An 11,649-nucleotide genomic window follows, 5' to 3' on the forward strand; every position below is an offset into this window, starting at 1 on the left:
CTCATTGCAACCTTCATCTCCTGGGTTCAAGTGATTCTCTTGCCTCAGCCTCGGAGTAGCTGGGATTACAGGCACCCGCTACCATGTTCAGCTAGGTTTTGTATTTTCAGTAGAGACGGGGTTTCACCATATTGGCCAGGCTGGTCTCAAACTCATGACCTCAGGTGATCCACCTGCCTTAGCCTCCCAAAGTGCTGGGATTACAGGTGTGAGCCACCACTCCTGGCCGACCCTGCTCTTTAAACGCTTTCAAAATGTCCCCAAGGGTGCTCCCATTGAGCACTAAATTTCAGGGATTGCAGTGGGGTGGGGTAGGTATGTAGTCTGCTGGGGGGCAGGTGGAGCCGGGTTGGGGGTTGGCAACCATCTCTGGGTAGATACGCTTCTCTCTCAGGTGGCCATCACTATACTTAGCCCACACTGATTAGTGAAGCCTTCTGAGGAGCAGCTTTCTGGTGGGAAGGTCATGTGTGTTATGTTTTTTCTTTTTGAAATGGGCTTATGATAATATAATTGACATGCTTTAAAATTCACCCATTTAAAGTGCCCAATTTGAGTACAAAAAAGATAGAATGAATAAGACCTATTATTTGAGAGCATAACAGGGTTGACTATAGTCAATAATAACTTAATTGTACATTTTTAAATAACTTGAAACACTTAAGGAGTGTAAGTGTATTATTTGTAACTTAAAGGACAAATGTTTGAGGGGATGGATACCCCATTCTCTGTGATGTGCTCATTTCTCATTGCATGAATGTATCAAAACATCTGTACCCCATAAACATATATACTTACTATGTACCCACAAAAATTAAAAATTAAAAAAAACATTTAAAAAATAAAGCGCACAATCCAGTGGCTTTTAGTATATTCAGAGTATTGTGCAACTATCAGCATAATCTAATTTTAGAATATTTTCATCACCCCAAAAAGAAATCAAGTAGTTATTAGCCACCACGCCATACCCCCATCCTTAGCCCTAGGCAAACATTAATCTGCTTTGTCTCTATACATTTCACATAAATGGAATTATACAACATGTGGACTTTTATGATTGGCTACTTTCACCTAATATATTTCTTTTTTTCCTCACCTAATGATTTAAGATTCGTTCATGTTGTAGCACATATCAGTACTTTATTCCTTTTTATGGCTGAATAATATTCCATTGTATAGATATATACCACATTTTATTTTATCCATTTATCACTTGATGAAAGTATAGATTGATTCCATTTTGGGGACTAGTATAAATAGTGCTGTTATGAACATTCTTGTACAAGTTTTTGTGTGGATATGTTTTTGTTTCCCTTGGGTTTATACCTGAGAGTGGAATTGCTTGGTCATATGGTAACTATATTTAACTTTTTGAGTAACAGCCAGACTGTGTTTTCCAAAGCAGATGGATCATTTTACATTCCCACCAGCAATGCATGAAGATTCCAATTTCTCCATATCCTTTCCAACACTTGTTGTTGTCTGCCTTTTCATTATACACACACATTTAAATGAATCTGAAGTGGTATTTCACTGTGGTTTTTATTTGTATTTCCCTAATGAACATCTTTTCATGTGTTGATTGGCCATTTGTATATCTTCTTTGGGTACATATCTTCAGATAATTTGCCCATATTTTAATTGGGTGATTTGTTATTTTGTTTCTTAGTTATTAATTTATAAGAATTCTTTATATATTCTAGATATGTAAACCACTTAGCAAGTATATGATTTACAAATATTTTCTCATTCTATAGGTTATCTTCTCACTTTCTCAATTTCTCTTTGAAGCACAAAATTTTTAATTTGGATGAAGTCCAATTTATCTATATTTTTGTTTTGTCACTTGTGCTTTTGGTGTCATATCTAGGAATGCTTTGCCTAACCCAAGGTCACAAAGATTTGCTCCAGTATTTTCTCCTAAGAGTTTTACAGCTCTTACATTTAGGTTTATGATCCATTTTGAGTAAATAGTTGTGTATGGTTTGAAGAAAGGGTCTAACTTTATTCTTTTGCATGTAGCTATCCCGCTGTTCCAGCATCGTTTGTTGAAGAGGCTGTTCTTTCCCCATTGCATTGTCTTGATACCTTTCTCTACAAACGTGAGATTTTGTTGCTGAACTCTGTTTGATTCCATGGATCTATATGCCTATCCTTATGGCACTACCACATCACAGTCTTAACTACTGTACCCACATAGGTTTTTTAATGGGGTTAAAGCCCTTACAAGGGCTTCCCCCACTTCATACTTCTCCTCACATGGGGAATCCAGCTCCTGCTCAGCCTGTCCAGAACTGACAAAACCCATGGGGCTTAATAAAGAGGCAAATTGGAAATCATGCTGCATAAGGACACTCCCACAGTCTTGGATACGCCTGACTCCCATGAAAACAGCTCATTAAGATGCAGTCAATCAAAGTGTGCAAACCACATAGGAGTCAGTGAACTAACAGATGGGACCTCCACTAGAATTAACAGAATAATCCCAAAGTATTTTAAAATAAATATATTTAAATATCCAAAGGGATAACGAATATAAATATCACCAGAACAGACTAAGAGACATTAAAAAATACAGTCACTGAAATCAACTGGTACTGTGTCAGCTCTCTGCCATCTTGTATCATTCCATTAGTAAATTTATTCAATAACTAGTATGTCCTAATCACATGCTGGGCAGGGGAGATGCAGTGATGAAAGAAACAGTTGCAGCCCTCAAGGAGCTTGCTTTTTCTTTTTTCTTTTTTTTTCTTTCTGAGACAGGGTCTTACTCTGTTATCCAGGCTGGAGTGCAGTGGTGTCATCACAGCTCACTGCAGCCTCGACCTCCTGGGCTCAAGGAATCCTCCCAGCTCAGCCTCCCAAGTAGCTGGGACTACAGACACACGCCACCATGTCCCGCTATTTTTAAAATTTTTTTATAGAGATGAGATCTCCCTGTGTTACCCAGCCTGGTCTTGAACTTCTATCTTCAAGCATTTCTCCTGCCTCAGCCTCCTAAAGTGCTAGGATTGTAGGCATGAGTCACTGTGCCTGGCCTTTTTCACTTTAATGAAGGACAATTGATTTCTAGATAAACTTTTTACCTTTTCTTTTTCCTACATGAAATTTTATAAATTAGATGTTTCTCATGACTTTAAATTTGGCAGAAGGAAGGTGGCATCAAAGTAAGTCATTCTTGCCTCTTTCCTTCTCTAAGCTCCCAGAAACAGTTGTTTTGCTTTGGTGGGCTGTTTGGGAGTTTAGGAGAGTTTTGCATAGTCATTTGGGATTATAAAGTGGAAGGGCTGAAAACTGATTGCTATATGACAGCAAGATAAAATTACTATAAAGTAGCTTAGTCATAGCTCAGCCTTAGCCTAGCCTCCTTACCACCATGAAGGCAGTCCACAATTAACTTCAATCAAGTTTTTCATTACAGAGTACTCTTACAAAATAAATCACTTGCATGACATCATTTGTTGTACACGGAACAACAAAGCATTAATTCAGACAGGCCAGCAGCTGGCACAAAAAGACCTTAGTTTATGCTTTTAGTGTGTCTTGTAATGGAACAATCTCTCTACTTAGGTGACCAATCATTGCTAATAGTGCAATACTGGGCAAGATGGTGATGCCTTCTGCTCATTGGAACCTGCTCTGAGAAGAAAAACATCTCTGTGGAACAGAGAGAAAAATTAGAGTTTTTTTCTTTAAGGTATGAAAAATCATGATTAAAAGCTATGAGATTTTTTTTAAATCCCTTTAATCACTTTCAAATAGTTTTAGAAGCTCAAATGGTTTCCTTTCTACAGCTCAGGAACTAACTGGTTAATTTGAGATAAAGATAGGGCAAACGCTAGGTACTTAGCAGTACTTGTTTTTCTTTGTGCTTGGATTCATTCCCCCCTCCTTGCCCCCAAATAAAATAGAGACGTTTTAGTAGCTGCACTGGAGGCCCTTAGGTCATTGGTTACTAGTTGTAAAAGATTTTATAGCAGGCAGGAAATCTGGCCAAATATTTATTCGACAAAAATTCAATGTTGAAATGCAGCAAATTAGTTGTTACGGTTGTTTAAAAACTTTTACTCTAGGTGGCTTTCCTAAATCATCTTCCTAAGTGGAAAAGATCTTGTAAGTTTTGAGCTGAAATTTCTCACTCAAAAGGAAGTATTATAACACAGAAACATCTGAGAAACAATTGCATAAATTTATCCTAACATTTAAATTGCAAAGGAATGATATTCTAGAACAGGCAAAACTGTAGAGACAGAACCATTAGGGAAATGCAAATCAAAGCCACAATGAGATACCACTTCTCACCCATTAGGATGGCTACTATATTAAAAAAAAAAAAAAAACCCACAGAAAATAACAAGTGTTGGCAAAGACGTGGAGACAGTGAAACTCTCGTGGACTATTGGTAGAAATGCAAAATGGCACAGCTGCTGTGGAAAACACTATGGTAGTTCCTCAAAATATTAAAATAGAATTACTATATGATCCAGCAATCCCACTTCTATGTATAATATATACCCAAAAGAATTAAAAGCAGGGTCTCAAAGAAAGATTTGTACACCCGTATTCATAGCATTATTCACAATAAAAAGTGGAAGCAAACTGTCCATCAAAGGATGGATAAGCAAAATGTGGTATATACATACAATTAAATATTATTCACCTGAAAAAGGAGGAAATTCTGGTAATAATATGGGTGAACCTTGGGGACATTATGCTAAATGAAGCCAGTCAAAAAAAAAAAAGCTATATGAATTTACTTTAATGGAGACAAAAAGTAGAATGGGAGGCTGGGCATGGTGGCTCATGCCTGTAATACCAGTACTTGGAGAGGCTGAGGCTGTTGGATCACCTGAGATCAGGATTTCAAAACCGGCCTGACCAACATGGTGAAACCCCATCTCTACTAAATACAAAAAATTAGCCAGGTGTGGTGGTGCACGCCTGTAATCCCAGCTAGTCAGGAGTCTGAGTCAGGAGAATCACTTGAACCTGGGAGGCAGAGTTTGCAGTGAGCAGAGATCGTGCCATTGCATTCCAGCCTGGGCAACAAGGGCAAGACTCCATCTCAAACAAACAAACAAACAAACAAAAACCCAAAAAACTAGAATGGTGTTTGCCAGGTGCTGAAGGGAAGAGGAAAAGGGGAGTTATTGTTTAATGGGTATAAATTTCAGTTTTACAAAATGAAGTTCATGGAGATGGAAGGTGGCAAGTTTCACCTCTGAATGTATTTAATACCACTCCACTGAACTGTACAATTAAAAATGGTTAAGATGAATTTTGTTATTGCTACAATTTAAAAAATTATGAACAGTAAAAAGAGCAGTATTGCTAAGGGTTACAAGGAAGGGAAGGATGAAAGGTGGAGCAGAGAAGACTACAGAGCAGTGGAAATACTCTATGACACTACAATGGTGGGAATATGTAATCACACATTTGTCCAAACCTAGAGCATGTGCAGCACCAAGAGCGAACCCTAATGTAAACTGTGGCCTTTGGGTGATAATGATATGTTAATATAGTTTCATCGATTTTAACAAATGTATCACTCTAGTATGGGATGTGGGATAGTGGGGGAGGCTGTGTGTATGTATGTGGGGCAGGGGACATATGGGAACTCTCTGTACTACTTTTTGCTCAATTTTGCTGTGAACATAAAACTGCACTAAAAAATAAAGCCTATTTTTAAAACTGTAAAGGAAAGAACTAAGTAAAGAAAATATGGTATGTTGGTTTTTCCTCTGAATGTCCCGGCTTCCTTTAAATTTATATCATAATCTAGACAGTCATTTTCTGTCCTGTAAATTGGTCCAATCAGAGCTACATATGAGCCAATATGTGCGTATCCCATCAACTTTTCCACTTTGAAGTTGTGCCTGAAGTCAAATAATGGAAGTGATTTCCTTCAGGCAGAATCAGCCTGAAGTCTCAGAGTCTCAAACTATTTTTACTCTCATGCTCAAGAATAAATTCAAATTATCCTAATTATATTAAAACCAAAATAAAAGCTTTATTTTAAAAAAGTCTTATCTAAAATTCAAATCCAAAAAAAGCCTTAAAAAGAAAGCTTTCTATGTTGACTCAGCAGTAGATATAGCATCTCTGTTGAAGCAGATGATTCTTTTTCTCTGCATGCTTATAAAAAGCCAATTGTTAAATGCGAAATCTTCACTCAGTCACGGCAGGATAGGCTCTGCTGTGGTTAAAAACAAAAAAGTACAACCAAATCTCAGTGGCTTAACATAATAAAAGCTTATTTTTTGGTCATACAAAGCCCACTATGGATCCAGCTGACCTCCACAGACTCAAGATCAAAACCACTTTGATCTTGTGGCTCCACCATTTCAGCTGAGGCCTCCTGCACAGTGCTGTGACAGAGGAAAGGGGTTTGTCATGAGATAGTCTGGCAGTGACACACACTGCCACCACCCATGTTTAACTGGTCAGAACTGGCCATCGCCTACCTACAAGAGGGCTGGGAAGTGTAGTTTTCTGTATGCTAGGAAGGGAAGTAGTATAGATATTGCATTTCTGCAAAGGATTGAAACAGAATCCACATCGGATGATCTAACTATTCTGACACAGATTTTGGAGAAGCCAGAGAGAAAAACAAATAGTTAACATACTAGTCAAACCGGTGATTTCAAATATGCCAGCTTCAGTGAGGCTGACAAATGACAAAGGAGTGATAGTGGTAAATCTGTAATTTTTCAACTGCTATAGCCAGACAGGTATTGTAGGTTAAAATGAAAGGTACTTTAGACACCTGCGTAAGCAACCACTCATTAAGGTGTGAAAGCTTACAATTTGCAAGCACACCTCACATCAGCAAAGATTCGGCAGTAGAGAGGCATATAGGTGCAGTCAGCTCTATCAGAAAAGAATGTCTTCTCAAATAGTCACAAGTATTTGTTGAGCCCCCAGAATGAGATGTGTGCTACATGAGAGACAACTTTAGCCTGGAAAGTGATTAAGAGAATGCATAGCTGACTTCTTCATCCACAAATAAAAGTGATTTAAAGAATGAAAAACTATCTCTGTGGGTCAGAACTAGAAAAAAAATTAATTCCTCCTCCTTCACTTTTCCCTACCCCACCTCCACCAAAGGTAAATAAGTTGGCCTACTGAATTAGGTTAAAATTGATTATCATGCTTATCAAGTATGATTTTAATTTCAGTAAAATTGATATTGAGCTCTACTGTTGCTATCTGACCAACTCTACTGGTAATTCCACCCTGCATAACTCAAGATTATTTCTGGCCCCAAAGAGCAAAACCACATTTGCTACAAGACCAATTAAAATGTGTCAGGTGCACATTCAACTATATTATGATTCTTTTATTAAAAAAAAATAAGAAAATGCAGCAAGAATAATTTGACAGTTTTGGGAACTACCCAAATAAAGGAATGGATGAGGCAAGATAACATACAATACAACAAAACCTGTGCTAAATTCAAGAGTTATCTGAAAAATTAAAGAAAAGCAAACAAACATATAAAAAGATAGGACATTTCATTTTTAATCACTCAAAAATGAAAAAGGTTTGGACAATGTCAAATTCCACTCACCATAATGCTATAGTTATACATTAAATATAATTACTATCTACACATATGCAAAAATATAAAGTTCTATTTCATACAATAAAACCCTTTATAGAAACCATTTCAAAATTAAGCAGAACTTCTCAACATTAATATGTGAGGTCTAAGTCCTTCTAAAGGTTCCTTTAAAGGTTTTTAAACAAAATGCTAAACCTACAAACATTGTCCTGTCAGTTCTCAAATCAAATCTACTTAGAACACACAGAAAAATTGACAGTTCAATCACATACTACTTAAATAATATTGTTCAGGCATCTCTAAAATCCTCCATTTCTTCAAGTATGGAAATAGAACTCAAATATTCCACAATACAGTACTAAACAGATGGAGTATTTGGGAAAGACTTTGTTGTCATATGGCACAATATTAATGTTTTGTTTCTTCAATAGATTTTGAAATAAATATCAGGTTTGTTTTTTTTTTTTTCCTAAAAGACCAAAATTATAATCTACATTAAGGTAATTCTGACTGTGGTAAGACTGAAGAGTGTAAAATACAACAACATCAATATTTTATCACAAAAGTAAAGCTGGTAACAAGTTATAAAAGGATCCAGTACTCTACTGAGATGGACTTGGAGATTAAAGCTCATCATGATAGAAATAGTCATCATGGAGCTGTCTGCCATAATCTGTGGCTTCACTGGTAAGAAACAAGTCCTGGTTTTCCAGAATCTCTTCTTCAGAGAGCTTTTTGTCACCATTCAAATCCATTTCATCAATCAGATGAAGAGCCTTTAAACAAAACAAAAAGGTGTCAAGTGTAATAAGTATTTTCAGCAAGATGTTCACAATTTAATGTGATTTGAGTTATCAAAATCATGCAGGTGTACAAGTACTCATTATTTTTAAGTATCTTAAAATGTTACACATTGTAACCAGGTCTGTCTGCTGCTTTTCCCATTATCTCTTGTCTTCATGTTTGCTGGGTTCTGCCTCTCTCCACTCAAATCCAATCCAGGATATATCAAGGCAAGGCAAAATTATTATAACCTACTTTGAGTCCCTGTAGGTAAATACGAACTATTATTCTATTCACTGTACTATCAAATTAATACATGACATAATCTTAACTTTCTTGTCTGCCTGATAATCTAAAATAGTTCATAAATTTAAAACGTAGCAATGCATCAATCCCAAATAACTCCATTACTTCTTTCTTTGGCTTAAGATTTTGAACTCAGCATGAAATTTAGGGGGAGAAGGTGGAGAGGAACAGTTGCTCTGTAACACTTACCTCCTCTTGCGCAATGCCCTGATTATTAGGTACTACCCAAGATAACAGCTCTTGGGGATCAAGCCTGCCATCGTTATCTTTGTCATAATCATTCACGAATCTGTCTTTCTCAACAAGTATCCATTCTGGATCTTCATTTGCAGCTTAATATAAAAAAACACAAATATACACACAAAGAATATCACATGTATCCAATAAGAAGTTTGGTATATCCCTAGAATAAAGGAAGTGAATTTAAAGTTTACTACATAAAGGAACCACAATAAAACAGAGCTACTTAACTGAAAAGTCCTGATATACAAATATAATATTCAAAAATGACACAAGTCTAAATAACCCATAGTTTTAAAATCATTGGATGTTATCACAAACTAGTAATTTTGTTAACTGCTGCTATTTGTTCTGATATCTAGTTTTCCCAAATGTGAACTGGGTAATGTTTTACTGTATATCATGTGACTATACAAAGTTTCTTACATGTTCTCACAAAGCAATGCCATGTGTAATTTTAAAGGGACAATCAGAATAAGTAAAACTGGTGATCAATTTAAAAATGGCATTGTTTGGTGCCTTTAAGCAACAATTCTGAAAAAACAGCTGCTAATATAAAAGCAAACTCTTAATTTCAAACATTTATTCACCTTCTACTAAGCTTCTAATAGTGTTTACACCAGTATTTATAGTGTTCTATGTTTTTATCTCTTTTAAGATCCACCTGCAACAGGACAGGATTTTGTTAAAAAATGTCTACTTTACTTCCTTTTCCATTTGGATTAACGTTAGATTTGTTTGAAAAGAAAGAAAAATGTTTGAATCTAGACAGGGAAGTAAAAGTAAGCAAGATGGTGTTCTCAGATAAGCTATAAATCCATTTGTTGAACTTGTGTTACAGTTAACTTAATGAAACAAGCAGGATCAGGCACAGATCCTCGTTACAGTTCCTGTCAACAAGAGCTTCCTTTTGAAGACAGCTTTCAAAGAGCAAGGCTGTCTTTCAATGTCTTTCTTCATTCCTTTTCTCCTTTCACATTCTCCCAGGTGACTTACTTGGATCCCGCCTGTAATCACCAAGAAATTCTTCCAAACTAACAAATCCATCACCATTTTTGTCATGTTCTTCTAAAGCTTCTTGAATGACAAATTCCTATTCCATGTTCATTAAAAAAAAAAAAAAAAAAGTTACAAAATGTTCAATCCTACCACCATCTGATTCAATCCTACTACAGAGCTTCTTCAGAAATAAATAATTTTTGGAGCTCCAGCGGTGTCATCAGCTAGTGAGGTACTTTACAGGAAAAATCATTTTGGTTATCCATACCTTCAAGACAATCCTTCTAAGCACTGGAATTTAGAAGCAAGAATAAAACCTGAAGTATTAAGTAGCTTTAAATTCAACATCCTTAAGCTCCTGATATTGTGAAGAACTCCACTTTCACTCTCATAAACCACCACAGCATTAAATTCATGCTATTCTCTGCATAGCTCTCCGTCTCAAGAACGACATCTCGTACTACCCTTGTATTTAACTCTATTTGCCCTCCAATCCATGAATGCTGAAAGAGCCCTTACCTTAGAAGTGCTGTTCTGCCTCCAGATCTAAAATGTGCCAGCCCCCCATTAAACCTCAACTTCCTTGTTTCCCCTTCACCAAAACTAGCCCTATCTATCCTAAACCGCCCCCAAATCTGTTCCTCCCTCTTATCAAAGCGTCTTATCAAACAACCAATCCTCTTCCCTAAAGATGACCTGTTCAATGTCCAGCTGTTTCAGTACTTTCCTCAATATCTTTCTATCTCTTTTTTTTTTAAGATGGAGTCTTGCTCTGTTGCCCAGGCTGGAGTGCAATGGTGCGATCTCGGCTTGCTGCAACCTCCGCCTCTCTGGTTCAAGCAATTCTCCTGCCTCAGCTTCCCAAGAAGCTGGGACTACAGGCACATGCCACCACACCCAGCTAGTTTTCACATTTTTAGTAGAGATGGGGTTCGCCACGTTGGCCAGACTATCTCATCTCGAACTCCTAACCTCAGATGATCTGCCAGTCTTAGCCTCCCAAAGTGCTGGGATTGTAGGCATGAGCCTCCATGCCCGGCCCTGTCTTTTTTTTTTTTTTTCTTCAAAGACAGGGTCTCATTCTGTCACCCAGGCTAGAGAACGGTGACACAATAATAGCTCACTATAGGCTCAAACTGGACTCAAGCGATCCTCTCGTCTCAGTCTCCCAAGTAGCAAGGACCATAGGTGCGTGACACCACAACTGGCTAACTTTAAAAAAAAAATTTTTTTGTAGACATGAGGTCTGCTATGTTGTTTAGGCTGGGCTTGAGCTCCTAGCCTCAAGCGATGGCCTTCCATAGTGCTGGGATTACAGGTCTGAGCCACCATGCCTGGCCCATCTCTGACTCTTACTTTCCCTTAACACTTATTTAGTAAGTCAACATTCCTGTGTATGCTTTCTTCAGAATGTTGCCCAAATCTATTTCATTCTATTGCCAGATAGCCCTCCGGACCATATCACATAATGTCTAAATTATTTCATTGCTTTTATTGGTAATTCCCCTCTTTCATCTTCAATTGTTCCTTATTCTCCAGAGAATTAAGATCTAGCATCCTTCGCCTGTCACTCTTGGGCTCAATTAGCTTGTCCCAACTTAATTTTGGCACTTAAATTACACCCAGCACTGTTCTTTTTTTTTTTTTTTTTTTTTTGAGACAGAGTCTCGCTCTTGTTACCCAGGCTGGAGTGCAATGGCGCGATCTTGGCTCACCGCAACCTCCGCCTCCTGGGTTCAGGCAATTCTCCTGCCTCA

General features: G+C 37.3%; 1 protein-coding gene across 2 annotated transcripts in view; it reads right to left on the bottom strand.

The window, feature by feature from the left end:
* Window positions 1–7,318: 7,318 nt before the first annotated feature.
* Window positions 7,319–11,649, bottom strand: part of RCN2 (reticulocalbin 2) — a 19,162-nt gene continuing 14,831 nt past the window's right edge. For both annotated transcript variants that reach the window (XM_017518381.1, XM_017518380.1), the window contains exons 5-7: window positions 9,890–9,986; window positions 8,843–8,985; window positions 7,319–8,340 (exon numbers count right to left, since the gene is read on the bottom strand). In XM_017518381.1, the coding sequence (XP_017373870.1) occupies window positions 8,188–8,340; window positions 8,843–8,985; window positions 9,890–9,986 (393 nt within the window). In that variant the 3' untranslated portion in view covers window positions 7,319–8,187. The remainder of the gene's footprint in view (window positions 8,341–8,842; window positions 8,986–9,889; window positions 9,987–11,649) is intronic.

This window comes from Cebus imitator, unplaced genomic scaffold (genome assembly GCF_001604975.1).
Source record: "Cebus imitator isolate Cc_AM_T3 unplaced genomic scaffold, Cebus_imitator-1.0 Scaffold675, whole genome shotgun sequence".
NCBI lineage: Eukaryota > Metazoa > Chordata > Mammalia > Primates > Cebidae > Cebus > Cebus imitator.